This window comes from Danio rerio, chromosome 24 (genome assembly GCF_052040795.2).
Source record: "Danio rerio strain M-AB ecotype USA chromosome 24, GRCz13ab, whole genome shotgun sequence".
Classification (NCBI taxonomy): Eukaryota; Metazoa; Chordata; class Actinopteri; order Cypriniformes; family Danionidae; genus Danio; species Danio rerio.
In genome coordinates this window covers 16,930,001-16,955,083 of record NC_141044.1, presented here as the reverse complement: position 1 = coordinate 16,955,083, position 25,083 = coordinate 16,930,001, and the positions used below count along the sequence as shown (strand labels likewise).

Genomic DNA, 25,083 nt, shown 5'->3' with positions numbered 1-25,083 from the left:
AGAATATAAATATAAAGGATTAAAATATTACAAACATATTATTTTCTAGCCTACATAAATATGAAAAACCACTGCTTTTATGTCTTCTTCATCTCGGGAGGCTTTTTCAGTTCATTCATAACAATTTGCTTTTGTATAATGCTATTATTATTAGCAGTATTATTTATTATATCCATATTTATATTTGTTTTATTAAAAACAAGCTTAGATTTGCCCACCTGTCAGGTTTTAGACCACATGGGGCACAGCATGTGTTTTAGGATATAAGTTTTTGAGCACATTTTGTTATCATTATTCATTTATTCGTTTGCTGGAAATTAGAACTGAATTTAGAAATAGTTTTAATCGAATATTTGCGCTTAATAAACAAAAGTATTTATTTATAGGCTAATTGATGTCTGTACGTAAAGGTTTCCCTATCCAAGAGCTAAAGTGAAAGTGATCCATTATCTCAGTAGATGCTCTGTTTAACAGTTTTCTGTTAAAAAACTGTCAACTGTTAACTGTTTGCTTGTGAAATGCTCATTTTTTCCACTTAGACTTACTTTGCGTCCTGTAAATAGCGAATGCGCTCTGACTCTTAAAGGGAATGGGAGATGAGATTTAATTGTTTTATTCTCAAAACACACCTATAACTCATTAAGAAAATAAACTCAACCCTTTTAGAACATGCGCCGCGGCGCAAGGCAGATTTCCCGTCCCTAAATTAGCAAAAACGCGTCCTGACACGCCCTGAAAGCGTTTGCGCCCTGCTTTTTGCGCTCTGCGCATGGACCGTCAAAATAGAGCCCATAGACTACGGACAATTCAGTTTATTCAATTCATCAATAGCGCATGTTTTTGGATTTTTTTTTTTTTTACGCAAACCTGTGGAGAACATGCAAACTCCATACAGAAATGCCAACTGGCCCAGCCGGGATTCGAACCAGCGACCTTCTTGCTGTGAGAGTGCTAACCACTGAGCCACCGTGCCCCCTATAATACTTATTTTACTTCTAATTCATTTTAAGTTGTAATTTATTTTCAGTGTTCACTGACAGTCTTACAGTCTCATTATGTTGCAGATGTATTCCAATCTAAGTAAAATTACCCTTTCGTTTTATTCTGTATACTGTTTTTTTTTTAGATTTAAAATAAAAATGTTTGTATTTTTCGATTAAGAAAAAAAAAAAATATATATATATATATATATATATATAATGTTGCATTAATTTTCAGATGACATAAAAGCAAGAATGTATCAGAAAAAAAAAAAAAGAATGTATCAGAGCCCCGTCCAGGACTCTCGAACAAACAGATTTCTTTATTGAGACGTGTTGGTTAGTCTGCAGTCATACAGCGTCTTCAGGAAACCCACAAGTCTGCAAGAGCCTACAGGAGTCTCTTACAAGTCTGTAAAGTCTTCAAAGTCTGTAGTAGGTCTAAAATTAGTAATTTGAGACAGAATCGTCCTGTCTATCATGTATTTTAGGAGGGGGCAGAATTTGTAGGTGGCAACATAGAGTGACAAGTTTTAGTTGAAGATCTTGTTTGAGAGTCTTAAATCGACTCTAAGGTTTCACCTGCTCTGACCAGCTTTTAAAGTATCACTCAAAGACACACTCCCGCCTGTAGCATTTGCATCACTTTGGCTCAGCTTGTGCTCAGAAAGGATAAAATGTCTCCAACACTTTGCCTGATAAAGTTTTCAATGAAATAGCAATACTAAAAACCAAAGAATATAACATTTCAGTTATATAAAAATCACTGTTAATATAAAACTAGATTATATAAATGTATATTTTTACAACCCAAAAAGTATTTGTTTTTTCTACTAAGAAATTGCAATGGTTACAGATTTCTACCATTGTTTAAAATATATTTATATATTTCTTTTGCACTTAGAACAACAACAAAATATTATTGTGTGTGTGCTAAATATTCTTCTATCTTTTACATTGAAACGTTGGTTATTCTGAACATTTCTTTCAAGGGGGAAACTAACACACACACTCACATATTTGTGTGCTACAGTTAATTATTTTTCTCCCCATAACCAAGTCTTTCTCTGTGTCTCTGTGCATCTCCTCTGTTCTCTTCCAGCTTGCAGTGCTTTATGTTTCAGCAGCAGCAGTAGCAGTGTCAGCGTTGGCTCCGTTCAGCCTGTTCTTCCTAAGACTGCGGTCACAAACTCACTGATGCATGCAGTGATGAAACTGGCCTCCCAGGTTGCCCCTGACAACAGCAGCATCCACAGCCTGGCTTTCTCACTGCTGGCCAACTTGGCCATCTCCAGGGACGGCAAAGGGCTGCTACTGAAGGTAAAACAATGTGTAATCTTTAAGCCAAGACACTACTGGTGAATAGGGAAGGAAAACTAATAGTTATCACCATTACATATTTAATAGATTACAGTAAGAATGACAAACCTTTTTTTTTTTTGTATTGCAAGGCATCCAATGTGTTATCTTTAAATGTGTAATTGAGGCAACATGTCATTAAATATGCCCCCCTTCCTTTATCCACTCTCCACTTTCATCAACAACTCCCCTCCAACAAATGTTATTATCAATAGTCACATATCCCATATTTTCCCAGCATCGTGCAGCCCTAATTTTAAGAATAAAACCTTTTAAAAAACATCAACTGTAGTTGAAATCTACAGACCCAAACTGATATACAAGTAAAACACCAACAACAACAAAATAGGCTCATTTTACAAATCTCCCAGAGTTAAACAATGGAATTGATTCATTTTTAGTCCATTCAACCAATCTCTGAGTACTTTTAGCTTAGCTTAGCATAGATTATTCTCTCAGATTAGACAGTTAGCGTCGCACTCATACTGTAAATGGCCAAATCTTTGTAATTTTCCTAGCACACTATGTAGCTACAGAAGTGTCAAGCTTTCAATAGAAAAAGGATCAAAACTCTTTGGTCATTTTTTTGTGTGATGCTAATGGTCTAACCCAATTCACTGATCTATGCTAAGTTAAGCTGTCTGGTGACAGGTTAAATGGATTACAATGGGACAAAAAAGTGAACTTCCCTTTAAAAGTATTTCATTAACATTTCACTGAAAAAAAAAAAATCATTTGCAAAACCCCAAATTCTGAACATTACGGAGACCCGGAAAGGATGTGGTGGTGAAGACAAAAAAAAAGTGGGCGTTATGGGAAAATATACATTTTTAAGTTTTTGCTTTCCCTTGCAAAGTTTTGCATTCCCTCGCATAGATGTTGTTACACAAACATTTCCTGTTCACTTTATACATGTCAAACCTCCTATTTTTGCTGGGATTCTCCCGTATTTTACCATTCTATTTCGCTATCATCCCATTTAAGCATTTTGCCAAACTTTTAATCTTGAAAGCACGTTGAAATTAATATAAAAAGCTCAAAAGCTCTGCATTCACTTTTCTCCCATTAAAGCTCTGCGTCGATAGTCTCCCTTCCTATGCAACCTCTAAATCAGTGAATGCATGTATAAGCGCTGACTGACGGACGCGCTCTGTATGATATACTGATCCCAGATCAGCTTCTGTACATGCTATTTAAAGAGGAGCTAAAGTGCAGGACACTTTGGGATTTGGCTGTGTGTTTAAGCACACAAATACACTAAATAAAGTGTAAACATGTCTGTCTTGCGCGTTTTATTCTAAACACAACTAATTTTCTCTTAAATAAACACAAACAGTTCCAAAGGTAATCAAATCTTTTCATTATAGATCTGTGCATTCTTACAGTGACATCTCTGCTATCAAACAAAACAAAAAGAGAGATTTGCTATGGGAGAATCTCGGCAAAAACAGGAGGGTTGACATGAATGAAGTGAACAGGAACAGGAAGTGTTTGTGGAACAACACTTGCTAACGAGTGCAACTAAATATATAAAAATATATGTTTTAATTTAGGTTTTGATATGTTTTTAATGTATGTGACATATATAAAATTGACAATTTTCCTATATGTATGTATATGTACATATACAGTTGAAGTCAGAATTATTAGTCCCCCTTTGAATTTTTTTTCTTTTTTTAATATTTCCCAAATGATGCTTAACAGAAAAAAAAAAAATAAATCACAGTATGTCTGATAATATTTTTTCTGGAGAAGTCTTATTTGTTTCATTTCGGCAGGAATAAAAGCAGTTATTAATCGTTAAAACACCATTTTACAGTCAATATTATTAGCCTCTTTAAGCTATTTTTTTTTTCGATAGTCTACAGAACATACCATCATTATACAATAACTTGCCTAATTACCCTAACCTGCCTAGTTAACCTAATTAACCTAGTTAAGCCTTTAAATGTCACTTTAAGCTGTATAGAAGTGCCTTGTAAAATATCTAGTCAAATATTATTTACTGTCATCATGACAAAGATAAAGTAAATCAGTTATTAGAAATGAGTTATTAAAACTATTATGTCTAGAAATGTGTTGAAGAAATCTGCTCTCCGTTAAACCGAAATTAGATAAAAAGATAAACAGGGGGGCTAATTATTCTTACTTTAACTGTATGTTCACCAATATGTTTACCCATACGTTTACCTATATATTAGTAAAGTTATTAAAGTCTATAGCTACAAGACAATAATAACAAAAGTGTAAAAATTTACATTTTTATTTACCTAAGAACAATCAAATAATATAGTACAAGAACACAAATAAGGACTTAATCTCGTCTCCGTAAGAAATCGATATGTGCAAAAAAATGTGTTTTTGCTTGCAGCGTCTATATCATTTACTCACAGGAGGAAATATGAACATATATGAGAAACAAATCCACTTTTCATAAAGAAATTAACAAAGAGAAGTGTTACCAAAAAAAACTTTCTTTTTCTCTTAGTGTAACTTCCTGCAGAACTTCCTGTCTCTCCCCATGCCTAAAGCCGGTGGTCGAGGCGGTACTCCAGCGGTGGAGACATTGTCTCTCTGGCTGCGGCTGCTGCTGAACATGTCATTTGGAGAGGACGGACAGCAGATGATCCTCAGGCTCAGGGGAGCTCTGGAGCTGCTGGTGGAACTGACTCAGTCCAAACAGTCCAGCGCTAAACCCACCGTCTTGCTCATCCTCCACAACATCTGCTTCTGCTCCGCTAACAAGCCCAAAGTCTTAGCCAACGGTATGAGCACCAGATTTACATGGATTTAGATGGTAATGGTTGACTAACGTCTTTCTTTTCTGGCGATGCCAGTGTTTAATAAGGCTCAGTGGGTATGGTTTAGAAAACAACCAGATTTGGTCTGATAAGGCAAGACACTGCAGGAAGAAAACATTCAGTTGGACTTTTTGACTTTCCATTACATGATGTGTCAGTCTAATGTGAGGGAAACATTAAAAATGCATTTTTCTAAAAATCAATCAATTCATAAATCCACATTTTAGCAGCATGGACACACATCACATATTACAGTTTTACTTATTTTGAAGATTTTACTAAGGGTTTACTAAGGTTGGAGTAGGGCATCACGGTGGCACAGTGGGTAGCAAAATCTACTCACAACAAGAAGTTCGCTGATTCGTTGTTAATGATTCTAATAAAGAGAATAAGCCGAAAAGATGATTCTAATGCCAAAAAAAGAAAGAAAATTGAACCTGACTTCATCCTAATTTCATGTTTTTGTTCTGGAAATGTACTGAATGCAAACTAAGGCATTTGTTTTTTTATTTTTATTATTATCCCTAGTTTGCATATATATTTATTAGGGCTGTCAAAATTAGCACATTAATGCACGTGATTAATTTTAAATATTTAATGCGTAAAAAAAATAACAACACAAATAACGCAGTTGCAGTTTTTATTTTATTTCCTGTTGTGACCAACATGTGTTCAGGGACGGTGCGTGCATAGAGGCAACCTAGCAGAATAGTGAGCGAACCCCCGGTCTTCACTTTCATCCCCTACACCCACCCTCTCACGGTCTACGCTTTCATCAGCAAACCAGTCACTTTCTTTTTCACTTTCAGGTTAAGTGCGACGTGATTACAGTTGGCCTAGAGTGCCAGTTCATCTTGCTCCGGTGCTGCATATGTTTAACGTGCAAAGAAATTTGGATAAGACCAAGGACGCGCTTTTAGAAGGAAAGTTTAAGTCATGTCAGTATAAGACAATTAATGTCGCACCACCAGGCTATTCTGCGTTTCCTCCAGAGTTTCATGGAATTTTGGTTGTTTCATTTTTAATCTTTAGACTTCAACTGCAGTTCAGCAGTTCACTCTTATTCAGCATATTTTCATTCAGGATGTTTTAATGGAATTTGATACCGCATGGCGAACAGAAAGAAAAACCTCCGTATTTCGGACTTGCATGATCCTTTAAGGTAACCAAAAATCGCTGCTTACATGGTAAACTCCTAATTAGTATTATTTAATCATAAAAGCGGAGTACGTCGTCGTGTGATTAATCATGATTAATTAAAAAAAATGTGATTAATTACATTAATTATTTTTAATCCCTTGACATCCCTAATAATATATATATATATATATATATATATATATATATATATATATATATATATATATATATATATATATATATATATAAATAATATTGAAGTCAGAATTGTTAGTCCCCTGTTGAATTTTCTTTTCTTTTTTAAATATTTCCTAAATGATGTTTAACGGAGCAAGGACATTTTTTGCAGTATGTCTGATAAGGTTTTTTTCTTCTGGAGAAAGTCTTATTTTCTGTATTTCGGCTAGAATAACAGCAGTTTTAAATTTTTTTAAAAACAATTTTATGGTCGAAATTATTAGCCCCTTTAGACTATATTTTTTTCGATACCTACAGAACAAACCATCGTTATACAATAATTTGCCTAATTACCCTAACCTGCCAAGTTATATTATGTACTGTCATCATGGTAAAGATAAAATAAATGAGTTGTTGGAAATGTGTTATTAAAACTATTACGTTTAGAAATGTGTTTGAAAAAAAAATATTCTCTCCGTTAAACAGAAATTGGGGAAAAAAATAAACAGGGGGCCAATAATTCAGGGGGGCTAATAATTATGAACTTAACTGTTTATATGTACATATAAGATAATTATCTATATATATATTATCTAGATAATATATAGAGAGAAAAAGTGAGTGAGAGATTTGATCTGTAATGTTAAGATGAATTAGACACATTTTCCACTGCAGCAACACTTTCACACAAACAGTGAAATCTGAGAGTGTCACAACAGCCACAGGGATGTGATGATAGCTTCACATCAAACCAACGTTTCCGCTCAATTCCTTTTTATAGAAAGAGAAGGCAGTGTGTACAATGACATAGATTTTTTTAATGTAGATTAATCTCACTGTAATCTTGGAATTAATCTAGATTAATCTAGAATAAAATGGCTCATTTGAATTCTGCTGAAGGCTTTCAGAATATGTGTGCTACCCAAATAATAAGTCTTTGAGAAGGGGTTTCTTAAGCCAGATGGCGCATTAGACCAGGGGCTCATCTCCTGTTTCCAAAATGCATCACAAACTGCTTGAGAAGCTGTTCTACTATGATAATTGAGGAAGAAAAAAAATTATGTTGAACTAGATGTTATTGTGTTTACTAACTGCCTATTCAATTAAACATGAATTTTGAACTGCTTTGCAGGCCTACATAAGCTCAAAACAGCGATTTTTGATTACCTTGACCCGACTAAAGTCATAACCGAACTGAACAGAAATGGAATTAAGAAATGTGGAGTATGCAGATATTAGTGGCAATATTGAAGTAAACAATGCAATCAGTAAACACCATCATGTAGGACTTTTCGCCATATTTTCCAGATCCACACACTCGGCTGTCAGTAAATTACAACATATACACATACATATTGCAAAATGCTGAAGTTTTTTTTTCTTTCCATTTGGTGTGGGTTATTAAATTCCATAACATTCCGTAAAAGTCCTTACTATTTATTTGCGTCTAATACCCCAGTTCATGCCTCCACGGGGGCATGAATGAAATGTTGATGAGTTAAAATGAAAATGTCTAACTGCAGTTACAGTCAGACATCCTGCTGATTTGATTCAGAAGGGGACTTTTTTGTCAGACAGCTCACGGGTCAGGTATACATCCGCACTAAAACATCAAGGTAAAAGACAACATAGCTTGCGTAGAATAGACCAAGCTCTCAACCCAACTTTGAGAATAGATTAACAACGTTATTTTTCTTACCGCACGGTAAGAGTCTCAAGTTAACGCCGATAACGGCCCACCACTAATATAAACACACATATTTCATTTAAAAAATGTATATATCATCCTTTACATTCATATGAATATATAATTGAAATGATAGAATGTACGTTAATACCATGTTCATTATATTGTAATGTATTAAAAATGTAAATTGCACTTGTTTAAAAAGATCACTTTGTATATTGTTTTATTAGTATAATATGTGATTTGTATAATATTTTAATTATATTTTATTTTTATAAGCTTGTGTTTGTGTTTCAGATAAAGCTGTTGAACTGCTAGTCTCTTGTTTAAGCAGTAGCTCATCAGATATCCGCAACATAGGAGCTTCTGCACTTTGGGCTTTGTTGCACAACAATCAGAAGGTAATATCTATTCTTTTACATTTGCATTTGCACTTGCATTTACATTGTCTTTTTTTCTAGAACTTTACTTTTTTTTTTTTTTTTACTAGAATCACATTAGTATTCATGATCATTTTTATGAACTCAAATTGCATGCGAGTCACACGTGTGGAAATCCATCTCACTCTTTATCTTCCCAACCTGCGTTTCTCTTCATCCACAGGCAAAGGCCACTTTGAAGTGTCTTTCCATCAGACTGAAAGTTGAAGAGGCATTCGTGTCCGCAAGGAAAGGTGAGAATATATTCAGTTTCATCAGAGCGGAGCCTCTCAATTCTACTCTCAAATGCTGCTCCAGCCTTTAATACTGTACATCAGCAACTATGTTGAGTGTAATTATTTACACAGCAAGTAGTTACTTAATTAAATTACTTATCCACTGGAAAAATTAATTAATTGATTACGTTTCAGTTTTAGGTAAATTAATTGCAGTTACTTATAATAGATTTGACTTAAATATGGTACATAAATTCAACAGTTCTATACACAGGGTGTCTGCAAAAAGTCTTATAATGTCTTAAATTCTAAAGGCCTCAAAAAGATTTAAATTCACTAGCTATGTTTAATTCAAAAACGCCAATTAACTTTGTGCAAAACTGGAATACCGCATAAAAGATGTACAAATAAAGCAGCAATTCCATCTAAAAAGAGTCAAAAAGAACAAAATCTTCACTTCCTGATTAGCTGGCGCCAAATATCAAGAGTAAAAACGGAATTTGCTGCGGTAGGAGAAGCTGCGTCAATCTTTTCATTATTTAATAAATGACTTGCGCCTTAGAAGACACTGCCAACACGCAATGAACATGTGCTGACGTTTGAAGGCATGAGATGCGGAGCACAGACGCTCTTGGTTCTGGAGGTAATTAATATTATAATAACACTAATACTAAAACAGTCTAAAATTTCATTCTTAAATGTCTTAAAGGGGTCTTAAAAAGTCTTAAATGTGACCTGATGAAACCTGCAGAAACCCTGTAAATATAAAAAGTCAGATAAGCAGAATATATATATATATATATATATATATATATATATATATATATATATATATATATATATATATATATATATATATATATATTTTTTTTTTTTTTTTTTCCCATTTTAAAAAAATATTATTTTTAAAATAATTTTTCAGAACTTAATTGAGAAATTAAGTGCTGGTAATACCTACAGAGTAATTGTATACATCTATTATTTGTTAGATATTTTGCATAATTTATTTTTTTTAACAAAAAAGGTTTTATTTGTCTGACAATTACACATTTAAGAAACAAATGAAGCTTTAATATATATTAGTATTTCCTTAAATGCTTCAATAGCCAGCCATACTGTAATGAAAAAGCTCACTCCTTTCTTTATCCACATTATCCATCTTATTGTAACCCAGCATTTTTTACAGTGTATTGAGTGAGTTACTGTTCAGACACAGTAGTACGAAAACAATATAAATACAATATAATAATTTTTTAAGTAACTTTAAACACTGCTCAGACACAAGATTTGAGCTAATGGTCTGTCTGTTGTTTTCATACAGATGAAGAGCAGAGCAATGACAAAGCTGTGAACATCTATCATCTGAAGTGCCTCCGAAATCTTTCCAACATTTTCAACTCATAAGTGCCTGATAAAAGTCCCCTAATAATGTGAACTTTGTTTTGTAAAATATGTATTATTCTTTATTCAGCTGTTTCTAGAAAATCAATAAATGAGCTGCTTTTACAGTAGACGCCTCTCTTTTCTCGGATTATGTGTCACTGGGTAATGAAACCACAATAATATTTATTTCATTATCTTTTGGGGGGTTTGTACTTCATGGATGAATTATAAGGTCAATATTTTTTTTTCTTTTGCTTTCTATTATGATTGATTGTTCTCAAAGGGAAATTCCGAGATTTGGTTTCAGGTCCTACTTGAGATTTCGTTCTTTTCTCTCTGTGTGTTTGCGTGTGTGTAGTTGTGTGAACTTAACACCTCCTCTCTAGCAGTGTTTAAGCGCTGGATGAGGAGCTGATTGCAGACTCTTGCAGCTGAACACAGAAAGTGCCTGTGGTCGTGCGAGTCTCCGTCAATGCTGTATTCATTCTGTCTCAGAGGAGCAAGATGGTGGCTGTACAAAAGGATTACTGGTACTTCTTGGTACTCGTGATGTTGCTCTGTTTTCTGAAAGGTATGTTTTTTAGCAGAGGTACAAAACATTGGGCGGATTTCGTAAACGTTATAAGCAATTGTTTACCTTTGGTCATTTTCTATAGTTAGTTGAAGGCAAAATGGTTAGCACTCCTTTGAAATTGGAATGATCTTTTTCAAATATTTCCCTATTGATGTTTAACGGTGAGACAAACACAATTTTTAAATAATTTCTATAAGAATTCATTTTAAATAGTTATTTTTTGTTTTGTCATAGCCATAATGACATAATATTTCACTAGTAATACTCTACAGTAAGATATATATATGAGACATGCAAAACCTGCCAAACTAAAATCTAGAAGAGAAATATTATAGGAAATACTGTGAACATGTCCTTGCTCTGTTAAATATCACTTGGGATAAATAAATAAAAAAAGGCCAACAATATGTCTGATTAAAATTTTGACACTAATTTTGCCTTCAACTAAAAAAAGAAAATTCTGTAAAAGATAATTTAGTTTGGACTTTTACAGTACTGATGACGTTTCATCCAGATTTAAAATAAAAATTGTTTAATTTTCAAAGGTTATTGCATAAAAAAGGTGGTATTTCTTTTAGATAGATGATTTTTATGATTTTTTTAAATAGCATAATACCAAGGTTTTATACCGTGTTATATCAACAAACATTGTCGAATAAATTGTTATTTATTTAAAAATTAAAGGTCTTTATATTAATAAATCAAATATTCTATTTCATAGCTATTTTTATAATTATTTACCCTTTATTTTACCAGAAAATAAGACCTGATGTGAGGATTTGTGGTAACGTTTTTACATGTGGTTGCTGGTTGGATTGCTGTTGTTGGATTAGTTTACAGTGCAGATTACATTTAAGAGATTCGTTTGCTGTGATTTTAAATGAAAAACATTATACGTAGAGATGGAAAAGTGCAAAACAACAGTGATTGTTGGCTGGAGAGCATTGTATTTATGCATATACGACTTCACAACATATTTAACAAGGGCTTACTTAATTAAAAGAGACCTTGAGGTCTATGTTATATTAATTTCACACAATTAAACACTGACATTGTTATATTTATTTAAAAATTTGAAGAAAGAAAAACTAGACCTTTACATAATAAAGCAATTATTTACAGAAACTTAAACTCCAGGACCTAAATCCTGAGAAACCTTGCCTTTTCATAGCTGTTTTTATAATGATTTTACCCTTCATTTTACCAGAAAATAAGACATGATGTGAGGATTTGTGGTAACAAATCATTTATTTTTACGTGTGGTCGCTGGTTGGATTACTGTTGTTGGATTAGTTTACAGTGCAGATTGCATTTAAGAGATTGTTTTGCTGTGACTTGCCAAACATTGTACGTTGAGATGGAGAAGTGCAAAACAAAAGTGATTGTTGGCTGAGGATCATTGTATTTATTTACATATGACTTCACAAAATATTTAACAAGGGCTTACCTAATTAAAATAGAAATTGAGGACCATGATTTATTAATTTTACACGAATAAACGCTGACTGTTATAATTATATGAAATTTTAAAGATAGACAAATCAGACCTTTAAATAATAAGCAAATATAAACATTTAAACTTTAACACCAGGGCCTAAATCCTGAGAAGCCTTGCTTTTTTATTATCATTTTACCCTTTATTTTACCTGGAAATAAGACATGATGTGAGGATTTGTGGTAACACTGAAAGTACAGTAGCTTTCATTTTTACTTGTGGTTGTTGGTTGCATTGCTGTTGGGTTAGTTTACATGGCAGCTTATATTAAGGAGATTGTTTTGCTCACTGTAAAAAAATCCAGCTTACAAATTGTAAACTCAATTTAAAATTGTAAGTTACACTCCCAAAAAAAAAAAAATATTTTTTTTTTTGCTTGTTCAAACTACTTAATTTAAATGAGAGGAAACAACACAATTCTTGAGATTTCATTGGGACAAGTTATTTTTTTATGTTCAATTCACATAAATTTGTTAAGTTAACTTAATTGATTTCTGTTGGGTCGACATGAATGAATTATGTGCAACCCTGCATTTTTTACAGTGTAGGTGGACATATTTTTTAGCTCAGAGTTGAATTTACTCATAAAAATTATACAACTTTAGAACTGTTTGTTTAGTGAAAGGAGACTTTGAATTTTGATTTCTTCACTTCAAAACGTTAATTAAAAGTTGAGTTAACTGAAAATTTTAAAGAAGCAAAGAATATTTGAGTTTATCAAGCTGCAGTGGTTGAAGTTGTGCCAAATTATTCAGTAAGATATACTTGACTTTAACCAGCCTTTTCAGTCAACATAAAAAATATATATTTGGCACAACTTATACCACGGGCGAAGCAGTAGGTAGTGCTGTCGCCTCACAGCAAGAAGGTCGCTGGTTCGAGCCTCGGCTCAGTTGGCGTTTCTGCGTGGAGTTTGCATGTTCTCCCTGCGTTTGCATGGGTTTCCTCCGGGTGCTCCGGTTTCCCCCACAGTCCAAAGACATGTGGTACAGGTGAATTGGGTAGGCTAAATTGTCCGTAGTCTGAGTGTGTGTGTGGATGTTTCCCAGAGATGGGTTGCGGCTGGAAGGGCATCTGCTGCGTAAAAACTTGCTGGATAAGTTGGCGGTTCATTCCGGTGTGGCGAGCAAAGATTAATAAAGGGACTAAGCAAGAAAATGAATGAATGAATGAATGAATGAATGAATGAATGAATGAATGAATGAATGAATGAACTTCAACCACTGAAGTTTAAACTTAACTTTTTATTTTTTTACAATGCAGCTGTAACTTTAAACCTCAAACAAGTGTTTAGATGGAGAAGTGCAAAACAACAGTGATTGTTTGCTGGAGATCTTTGCATTTATTTACATATGATTTCACAGAATATTTAACAAGGGCTTACTGTATTGAAAAAAAGACTGAAGACAATTATACATTATTTATACACAATTAAACACACAAAAGTAAAATAAATGTTTAAAATCTAATTTAATACTAACTTAATGCTAAAAATTCAACTTCACTATTCAAAATCACAAATAAATTAACTTTTAAAACTCAGTAACACTTATATAAACCAAATATGAATATTTGAATATTTTTAAAGTCTTAAAATGTAATAAATCTCAAAAGCTAAATTTTAGGCCTTAAAAATTCAGAAATTTATTGAAATATTGTTTTTTAGGTCTTAAATTTTTTTATTTATTTTTTTTTACAGGTGTCAATTTTCCTTTGTTTACATATAGCTACCCAATCAGGCCATTGAAACCCATAAAATCACCAACAATCATTATCATTAACACTTTTAACTTTTTGTTTAAAAATAACATTTAATTACTTTCCTTACAGTTACATTTGCTTAAAAGGTCTCCATTTATTTACTGCTGAGGATACTGAGCTGACCTAGATTTTTTATTATAAAAGTATTATTATTGTAGACAGAAGTTATTTACAGCTATGTTGTGTTCTATTTTTGGTAAGACGTATAGGGTTTGTAAATGGATATATTCAGATTACCATTTTTGTATTATTAAATGTAGAAAATTTTAATCATTTTTTGATAGGGCTATAGTGAAAGTCTTTTTAACTGAGATATTCGAAAATAATCCTTAGCATTAAGCCCTGTATAAGCATAAAAGTTCATTCATAATGATCTTAAAAAGTCTTATAACTTGGTGAAACCTGTAGAAACCCTGATGTGATTATTTCACCAAATTACAACTCATATTATTGTCATTTTTAATCAAGCAAATGTATTCTTGGTGGTCATAATTGACTAAAACTGTACAAATTCAATACTTTGCAACAGTAGAGTGCTTGTAAACTATTCAATTGACTTATTTGTAAATAAAACATCTTTCATTTTAAAATCCAGTGATGGAGTCAGAAGGTTTACAAACTCTGATGTTGTTTACCAATGTCTTTTCCACTTAAAATGATGATCATTTCTTTCATTCAATAAGTGTCTGTTTCTATCCATGTCTTATTCCCCACACTTGTGCGATGCTCTACTAGGCTCAGTTCAGATGAAAGCGCCAAAATCATCAGTCGTCCTGCAGGAGGGAATGATCCTGGACTGCTTGTGTCCATGGACTGGCCAGCTCATTATGGTCTCCTGGACTAAAACACCTTTTGCAAAACCTATAGCCGTTTATCACCCTCAGTATGGCACTAACTTTGGGTCGTCTTATGAGGGAAGAGTGGAGTTTCTGAAGAGCACTGCAATGGATGGTAGCATCTCCATAATGAACGTGACTGAAGGCGACATCGGCCAGTATCACTGCTCTCTGCAGACTTATCCTCAGGGTTCATGGACCAAGGACACCTTTGTCCAAAAAGCAGGTGAATGGAGAAACTATTTTTAGCAATTTTTAGTGTTTCAATTCTTTAAAGGGAAATTTCAACCCGAAAATAATAATAAAAAAAATTGACTCACTGTTTATAGTTTCTCAAGTAGTTCCAAACCTTTATTAGTTTAGTTCTTGTGTTGAGTACTAAAGAAGATGTTTTGTAGAATTTGTAAAACCTTTTACAATTGGAAAAGCAAATACTATGCAAGTCAATGGTTACCAATTTCCAACATTTCTCAAAATATCTTCTTTTGTGTTCAGTAGAAGAAATAAAGTCAAACAGGTTTGGAACAGGTAAAGGGAGAGTAAAGGATGACAGAATGCTCAGTTTTGGGTGAACTTTCCCTTTAATAGTACTGTTGAAGAATAATTAATCCAAGATAAACCCAAATATATATTTATAGTGGCAAGTATATATGCCAAGTCAGATATTTGACCATTTTTAAGCCACTATGAAATTTGGAATAGTTAATAATTGATTTATATGCATAAATAATATTTTTAATTTCTATATTTAAGTGAAAATTATATGTGTGTGAGTATTTTACTAGTATTTGTCTGTATTTTATTACACAGTAAGCAAGAAAACAAGTCTTTGATTATGTAATGAGCATTTAATAATAAACCACAAAATTATTGTTCTCTCTGATCGTTAAGATTACAAATAACTTTTCTTTCCTTCTATAATGAACAGAAAAAAACATAAAGAAAAAGGTTTAAAGACAAACCTGTTTTGAGCTCTAGAGCTGTTATTTTATTGGATATGCTTTTGTTGATATACTGGATATCCCATGTGTTTGCAGTAATTCAATTTTAAATGGTCATATTTCATGGCAGAATGAATGTAGATAAATTACATTACCCATTATGCAGAAAATCTTACCATCTTAATTATTAAACTCTATCCACTCATATGAAGCACCTCAATTTATGGAATTTGGTTGGTCTCCCAGTATTTGTGTGTGTATATATTGTGTCTATTCCATTAACATATTCAGCAATTTTAAATAGCTTTTTCATTTTTCCATTTTTAAGTTAATTGTGTCATTAGCGATTCTTCATGGGATCTTCCTTCGTTAAAGTAGTTTAAAACACTTATGTTTTGTACATACAGTATAATTTATTTTTAGTTCAAATTTTATTTGAATAAGTGTCAGGACTTAACTTAGGATCCATAGGTGTTTCAGTTATCTTTATTGGTTTGATGTCTTTGTTAAACAGACTGCAATAGCAGTTTAAAAAAAAAAGAAGAAGAAGAAAGAAAAGTCTTTAAATATCTAATAAACATTGCATTTTATCAACTCTGTGAACTTTGGTAAATTAAAATAGGACATAAAAAGGCCAACATGATATCTACACACACAGAAGTCTGCACATTTTTAGCCTATTGAGTCTATTTATTTACTTGTGTAAATGTGTGTAAAATTGTATTTATTCTGTTTTTAAATTAATTTCACTAATATTATTGTAATATAATAATGTTTATATAATTTATTTACAATACAATTAGTTTTTTTGTAGATATATATTAATATTTATATAAACATTTATTATTTTTTAAGATTTTAGTTATGATAATCCTTGAATAATTCCACATAAATCCACTGATTTTTATCACAAAATCCTCTGCAGAATTTGATTTAAGATGTTCAAATTGTTTTTGTGTGTTTTATTTAATGCAAAATACAGTCTCTGTATAATAAATAATCTGTATAAGATAGACAGATAAATAGATAGCTTGATAAGAAATTTTTACAGTATGTCTGATAATGTTTTCTCTTCTTCAGAAAGTCTTATTTGTTTTATTTCGGTTAGAATAAAAGCAGTTTTGAAAATTCAAAAGTCAAAATTATTAGCCTCTTTAAACTATATAGTTTTTGATAGTCTACAGAACAAACTATCATTATACAATAACTTGCCTAATTACCCTAACTAGCCTAATTAACCTTGTTTTAAATGTCACTTTAAGCTGTATAGGAATGTCTTGAAAATAAATCAGTTATTAGAAATGAGTTATTAAAACTATTATGTTTAGAAATGTGTTGAAAAAACTTTTAATAATTCTCACTATACATACAGTAGATAGATAGATAGATAGATAGATAGATAGATAGATAGATAGATAGATAGATAGATAGATAGATAGATAGATAGATAGATAGATAGATAGATAGGTAGATAGGTAGATAGATAGGTAGATAGATAGGTAGATAGATAGGTAGATAGATAGATAGATGGATGGATGGATGGATGGATGGATGGATGGATGGATGGATGGATGGATAGATAGATAGATGTGAAGTGTTTGTATAAATGATCTACAATACATACCATAATACTAATTATAACAGTGTGAAGCATTTAGGTTAACAATGCAATAGTCATAGATCTTGTATAGCATGACTTTGTTTTTCTTCTTTTGTTTTCTGTTTTAGCAATCACCACCTCCACCTCCATCTCTATCCAGGCGGACACTAAGTTGGTAGTTGCAGAGAACAACAACCTGACCATTATGTGTGACCTTGTCCACGATGGTAAGATTTACCAAGTCAGCATAGAGAAGCTGGACACTGAGGAGGGCAACAGCAATATTATAGCCACATGTGAGATGCTGGAGGACGGTGTGGAGCTGAGAAACTTCAGCAACAGAGGGCTACTGAACTGCAGTGAGGATATGGAGGTCAGTCTACATCTCACCAACATCATTAAAGAAGATGGAGGACTGTACCGCTGCAACTTCAGCACAAATAATGGTATCCAGTCCACTACAGTCCTGCTGACAACTGTACCTGCTCAAGGTGCGACAAACTTTAAACCATCTGTTTAATCATTTTGCAACTTTTTAGTCCACAATTTTAGATTCAGATAGATTCAGCTTGTTCTGTTTCTGTATTTGAGCTTCCAAAGGACATGACACAAAGAGAGAAGTGCTTACAGTTTCATTTTTAATTATGTTGCAGAGAATTATAAAAAAGATATAGCTCTAGCATTTGACAAAGGACAGCTTCTAGAATCTCTCCCAGTCTAGTGCTGGATTCTGCTAATAACTCCTCAAAGAAGGAGCAGGTCCAACCATAATAGACGAAGCTGTGGATTTGAGCCACAACCTGTAGGTATTTTTATTTGTTAAAATTGATCTATTACATACATAGTTTATTGCGTTACTGGTATGTTGTAACAAGGACTTAAACAAAGGTGTAAACTATGGGAAATACTTTTGTCACCGTTAACAGTTTAGCTACAAATTCATATTTATCTGTCAAACCCTTGTAAACACCCACAATCTTCAGCAGTGCTGCAGTGTCTCTCTGCTTTCCCTGCGTTACATATCTCAAATAACAAACTTGTAAAAGATATGTGAAGGATCAGCTGTGTCCTCTTAATTTTCTGTCTGATTCAGACTCAAACTGATGTGGCTAACCGCTAAACTGATTGGCAGTATTTACACAGCAGAAGCACAGCACATGCTATTAGGTCGCATTTACACTGCACTGTTCAAGTGACTCAATTCCGATTTTTTTTCTCCCATGTGGCACAGATCAGATATGGCCCATGTATGTGTAAGCAGGAACAAATCACATGGATTCTGATTTACTTAAATCAGATTCAGGCCTTGTTCATATGTGGAAATTTATCCAAAATGAATCGGATCTGTGTTCTTGTGTCTGCAGTGTAAGCAGGTAGATCGGAATGGAGCGTAAATGCAGCCTTAGAGGCATGATGCTTTTCCTGGTGATGTGGTGACCAATAAGAGCATCTTGAGGGCAGGCTTTCAGAGGAAATGACAGTCATTTTCATGTTAGCTGAGTAGCTGCAAAAAATCAAAGTAAGATGTATGAAAAAATTATGTGATTTTTTTTATTTATTTATTTATTTTTTAACAAATGAATAATAAGCACTGTAGGTTGCATCTTATGAACACAACCAAACCACACTCTGGAGCACCCCTTTATGAAAGAAACAAGAAAATTACAAATTATGCACCAGTTTTTTTACTGGCTTACTCCCTTACCATCGACCAAAACTGTATTATTATTCAAATTAATGTATTTAAGGTTATAATTTATTGAATAGTACAATTTTATAAATTTTATTATTTGTTAATAAATAAATAAACAAATAAATAAACAAACATTGTGCATTCTATTTAAAAAGATTAACCCTTTTACAAATATGTTTTTTTTTTTTTTTTTTTTTTTTTTTACAATATAGTCCAGATTTAGTAAGCAACTATAAAAAGTTTTCCAGACAGAATTTTGATGAAGTTTAGCCATGGAAGGTTACTAAACTTAAATATTGCAAATAATTAATTTTATATTGTTAAAAAAATACTGACATGAATGCTAAATATAAGTTTATTCACTTTCCATGGTGTAATCATCAAAATTCTTTGACATAGAGAATTATAAATCAAAAGTCCATAGGGAAAGCATACGAGTTCCTCATTTTGACCTTTCTTGACTGACTTTTAAATGTAAAGTCAAAGTCGTTAACATTTGTTGAAACTTCACAGACAAAACATGGTTGATTTGTTTTTTTAAATAGTTGTTTTGGTGTATTTGTTTTCTATAGGTTACCACAGTGAAATCCTGTGAGCAGCTATTTTTATACAACAATAATTTATTAGTATGGTGTAGGGCCTTCTTTTACACCAATTCAGCATCAATTCAACTTGAGAATGACATACAAGTAGGGATTCTCCAATCAATCGGCTGGACATCAGTATTAGCTGATAATCACATTTTATGATAAGATTGGCACTCGCCAATCTGGCCAATCTCATGAACCCATCGCAGGCGTTTTGAAATCATGAAGTCAAGAGTGAATTAGCAAGAGATTGGAATGGCCTTGCATGTATTTAGGCCTTTTTACTTATATAAAATGGCTATTTTTATCATTATTTTCTGTAAAGCTGCTTCTGACCATGACATGTCCACACTAAATGGTTATAAGAGACATATTTAAGGGATTATGTGGAACATCCTTCGTTTATTCTCTTAGTAGTAGAGATCTAAGTAGAGATCTTCACTCAAGTGTCATACTTGGGAAAATGTGCTTAATGCATTAGAAAGCTTGAAGCATCGGAATCAGTACTCTGTATCGGCCGATCACCATGACAAGGAATTGGGGCTCGGTATTATCTGCGAAAAATTCTTATCGCAGCATCCCTGCTTACAAGTTCTGCAAAGTGACTGCAGGAATTTTGAGTCGTTCATCTTGCAGAAGATTAGCCAGCTTACTATGCTGTTGGAGTAAAACTTTTTTTCATATGTTCTTCCAAAACATCCCATAGTGGCTCTGTGGCCCTCGTGGTTGTATAGGCCATGCCACACATCATCCTGATACATGGCATCTCTTTCTGGGTATAAGGTTTGGACCATTTGGTCGTCCTTGGCAGTGATTTGCCTATCTATTACAAGTATTGTGTTTAGGGAGTGCCATGATATTGCAGCTCAAACAATCTCTGAACCACCCCATGCTTTAATCTGGGCATGCAGCAGTCTGGGTGGTACACTTCATTGGGGCTTCCCTACACCATAACTCCTCCGGATGTGGGAAAGACAGTAAAGGTGGACTGATCAGAGACCAATACATGTTGCACACTGTCCACAGCCCGAGATTTGTGCTGCTTGCACCATTGAAATCAACATTTAGCGTTGACACTAAACGTTTGTCTATAGCCGCCTGGCCATGTATTATTCCTGTGGAGGTCCATAGTTTTGGTGGGAATGAGAGTTTAGATCCACATTTAATTCTTTGATTCTAAATCTTGTTTGTCACAGGGGGCATGCATGAAATGTTCCCGAAGGAAAGTGAAAGTGCCAAACTGCACTTAAGGCCGAAAAATTAAAAAGGAAACACCCAAAATTACATGAAACTCCAGAGGAAATGTAAATAGCGCAGTGATGCAATGACTTTAATTGAATGGTAATATGTGCTATAACATGTAAAACAGGATCATGAAAGGAGCATTCAAAATGCAGCTTATGTAACCACCTTAATCATATTATTGTCTTATTCAGATTAAGGCAAATAATTCCATTACTGATGTCCATGTGAACATAGTCAGTGTCTTCTTTTGAACTCTGATATGCCTCTTTGTGTTGTATTTGTGTCAGTATTTTATGTAGGGCTGTGATGTTGCTCTGCTAACTCAACCTTCACACTCTGCTTTTTATGGTGAAATGTGTAATCTATCAGTGAAGATTAGCCACTGGTCTGTGCAAACATCTTCATAAATCCTCCAACACTATATTGCCCTGTGTTTTAGTTTCTTCGCAGGGGCACCTTTTATCATTTTGGAAGGGCACTTTCTATCCAAGACTAAAAAGGGCATGTGCACTGCACAGGTTGAGCCCTATGTGTGCACAAGCCTGCTCTAATCTAGTTTTTAATGGCAGATCGCACTCTAGGAAAGTTTTTAACAGCTGACAGTGCTCTATGACAGTTTTTAGCAGCAGATGGCGCTTTAGGTTGGTTTTAACAGCTGATAGCTCTCTAGGCTCTAGGCTACATTTTAACAGCAGATGGCACTCTAGGCTAGCTTTTAGAGTCATATAAGTTGCATTTTGTCACAAGATTAATGAAACATCTCACTATGATTGCTCTTGTAATTAACTTTAACCTTTCCTATCTTTAGTATTGATTATTTTAAGTTCAAGTGGTATTTGTAATTTGTAATTGGATGCAAGCAGAATTTGGCTGTAAAACATACATCACCATCTGCTGCTAAAAAACTAACCTGGGAATTGGACCTGTAGTGTTTATTATTTACTTTGGTCAAATTTGCCATTTAATATTAAAGTTTTTTGGCTCTGTTGGCCTTCCAAACAACGTTCTTCCACACTACACTTTTTGATCAAAATATTAATGTACCTTGTGTAAATGAAATGTCTGTGTTTATCTCTTATTTTCAGATTTCCCAGGTCTTCATCATATGCTGTATGTGTATATTGGAGGAGGGGTGATTGGTGTTGTTGCTCTGATGACTTTGTTGCTGACGTGGTTGAACAGGTTTGTGTCAGTAAATTTTACAAGTCTTTCTTTTAAAGGGGACCCATGATGCCCCTTTTTACAAGATGTAAAATAAGTCTTTAATAATGTCCCTAGAGTATGTTTGTTTAGTTTCAGCTCAAAATACCCGACAAATATTTTTTTTAGAACTGGCCCATTTAGGTTTGATCTAAATTTTATTGTTTTGGTGACTGTCACTTTAAATTCAAATGAGATCATTTTTGCATTCTGAAACTCAACATTTATAATGCCTCTTAGTCGCTGACAGTAAGGGCAGGTAAAAAAAACTTAATGGTGGATGGCTTCTTCTCACTCAGGGCTGTTTATGCCAATAAGGGAGAGATTGTCACTAAGGCTACACTGCTCACACTGCAGCCAAATGTGGCCCAAATCAATTTTTTTTGTCCACATGTGACTCAGGTTATGATAGTGTGAACAGCCCAAACTGCATGGAATCTGATCTTTTCAGGTCAGATCTGTGCCACTTTCATTTGTAATCAGGGCCGGCGCATCCATAGAGGTGACCTAGGGCGGCAGTATAGAGAGGGCGGCGTCCTCAACACCCCCTTAACATCCGCATAACCGGTCACTTTCGTTTTCACATTGGAGTTGAGGGCGACATGATCGTCCTCTTCCTAGAGCGGCAGTTCAGCTTGCTCCGGCCCTGTTTGTAGTCTTAAATCAGACACAGATCTGATGTTTTGCAATGCGATCACAGTGTAAACGGTTATGTCGGATTTCATGTGACTTTTACATAATCTTTGAGCGGCATGCGTCATCATTCTTATTATATCCGTGTGGATAATGAACGTTGCATACCTAAATGACACACACGCTGGCTTGACTGCTCTCAGTTTTACTTCGCTCTTTTAGATAACAACTACAACAGGGGATTTTTCGGTAAACATCACAATGCATTCTGGATGCTGTAGTAAAATAATAATGCCTTGAAACATGCAACAATTCTCTGCTGCAGACATCATCTACTCCTAAGCAGCATAGTAGATTAGCAGACATTACTTTACTACAGAGAGTTGGTTGTTCATTTTGAAAAATATTTTGCAGGCCAAACTGGTGCTTGTTAACGATTGGGGCACGGGTTGATCGCAAAGCTGAAGAGCATCGTGCGTGTTGCGGATAGGGGATCCGTGTGCAAAGGAGGGAGAACTTTTTTCCGAGAGAAAAAGGGCAGGTGCTCGAGCACCCATACCTCCCTTTTGTATGTGTTTATAAAGCAGGACAATGAAATAACTCTGCAAATGGAGATAAACCAACTCCGCCTTCACAGTTCAGTCTGCGGCTGCTCATTAATCCTTGATGAGTTTAGATTTCAAATGGCAAAAAACACATTAGTGGTAGCACAACAATCATTTGCAGTTCATGAAATACACCACGGTTGTCTGTGAAAAGGGTAATAATCATATAAGCATGATCTGAAAACGTGCTTACTTCATACAGTATCACCTGTGTATGATTAGACATTTTGTGCTGTCCGTATCTGTACTTTTAAGCATGCGGGACAGTTTAGGACCATTATCTTTTTACACTGCAAATCTGGCCACATTTATAAGAGCAGTGTGAACAGCCATGCAAAAAAATCAGATCTGACCACTAAGCCTGGCAATGTGAATGTAGCCTAATAGGCAGGACTTCCCCCATCTGATAACATTTACAAAGGGAGAATGTCAATCAAAGAGTTTCTTCAGAATGTTTTAATAAATTGTGATTAAAAAAATTATAATTAATGTTTATATGGAAATATTCACACTGTTTCCACAGACCTTAAACACCTATAAATGTGATTTTCACAGAGTAGGTTCTTTTTAGGGCTGTGCAATTAACTGAAATTGAATCAATCACAATTTGAACCGCTGTGATTAGCTAATCGCAAGAGGCTGTGATATGAAATATCTATGTATTATTTATTTTCCACGCCCAGAGCAAATGCGCGACGCCGTCTGTGTGTGATAGCCTTACTAGCCAATTGAGTGAGCATCTTTCCTTCTGCACAATCAGAATTGTGCAACCAAAAAGTGCAGACAATTGGAATAATGGCGTCTGCTGCTTCCGAAGCATTAATAGGCTAATAATTTTAAAGAAAAATAGGACATCTGCAATATGGCAATATTTTGGTTTTAAAGTCAAAGACACTAAACAAAAACAGATCATTTTTAAGAGCTGTCCAAGAATTGCCACTGCTTACAGGTTATTGAGCTGAAGCTTGACTACAAGTTAAATTGCATTTCAAATCGCAATATCTGTCAGAAATATTGCAATTAGATGTTTTCCCCAAATCATGCAGCCCTAGTCCTCTTTAACTTGAAATACCTTTTATTGTCAACATTATTCCCTCTTAATGTAATCTCATGCAAAGCATGCTGGGAACTAAACACCCACTTACCAAGTAGTTGCACCAACAACATTTGTTCATGTTGCTCCAACAAATCAATTAGTTTAACACAGTTTTTGTTTAACTTTATTTAATTTTATTATATATTTTTTTTTCATTTCAGTTGGTATGAAAATAATAATAAATGAAAAAACAATTGTAATAATAATAATAATAATAATATATTTTATTTATAATGCGCTTTTCTAAAACCTAAAGCGCTTACAAGAAAGTAAAAACAACAAAGCACAGTAAAACAATAAAAAAATTACAGTAAAAAACACAGTAAGAATAAAAGATATCACAAAATAAAAAGAGTCCTAAAAAGATGAGTTTTAAGTTGCTTCCTAAAACCGTCCAAAGAACCAGTATTACTAATGTTTGTGGGAAGAGCATTCCACAGTTTGGTGGCACGGAAAGAGAACGCCCTACCTCCCATTGTGCTGAGTTTGCAGTGAGGCTGAAACAGCGAAGGACCAGAAGCAGAACGTAGACAGTGAGAGGCAGATGAAATGGATATCAGATCACAAATGTTACCTGGAGCAGAACCATGAACCGCTTTAAATGTTAAAATCAATGTCTTAAAATCAATACGTGA

General features: G+C 33.9%; 2 protein-coding genes across 8 annotated transcripts in view; both read left to right on the top strand.

The window, feature by feature from the left end:
• Positions 1-10,310, top strand: part of rttn (rotatin) — a 128,695-nt gene extending 118,385 nt beyond the window's left edge. For all 5 annotated transcript variants that reach the window (XR_015524853.1, XM_087309371.1, XM_087309370.1 and 2 more), the window contains exons 45-49: positions 2,083-2,300; positions 4,828-5,104; positions 8,442-8,545; positions 8,748-8,817; positions 10,121-10,310. Coding sequence is in view for 4 of the 5 variants with exons in the window: in XM_087309371.1 (XP_087165497.1) it covers positions 2,083-2,300; positions 4,828-5,104; positions 8,442-8,545; positions 8,748-8,817; positions 10,121-10,203 (752 nt within the window). In the remaining variant the exon portion in view is untranslated. The remainder of the gene's footprint in view (positions 1-2,082; positions 2,301-4,827; positions 5,105-8,441; positions 8,546-8,747; positions 8,818-10,120) is intronic.
• Positions 10,311-10,342: 32 nt separating this feature from the next.
• The window catches only part of cd226 (CD226 molecule), a 19,146-nt gene continuing 4,405 nt past the window's right edge, over positions 10,343-25,083 (top strand). The window contains exons 1-4 of one of the 3 annotated variants that reach the window (XR_015524598.1): positions 10,343-10,753; positions 14,748-15,074; positions 17,518-17,880; positions 22,000-22,096. Coding sequence is in view for 2 of the 3 variants with exons in the window: in XM_087308898.1 (XP_087165024.1) it covers positions 10,687-10,753; positions 14,748-15,074; positions 17,518-17,880; positions 22,000-22,096 (854 nt within the window). In the remaining variant the exon portion in view is untranslated. 3 annotated transcript variants of the gene reach the window in all.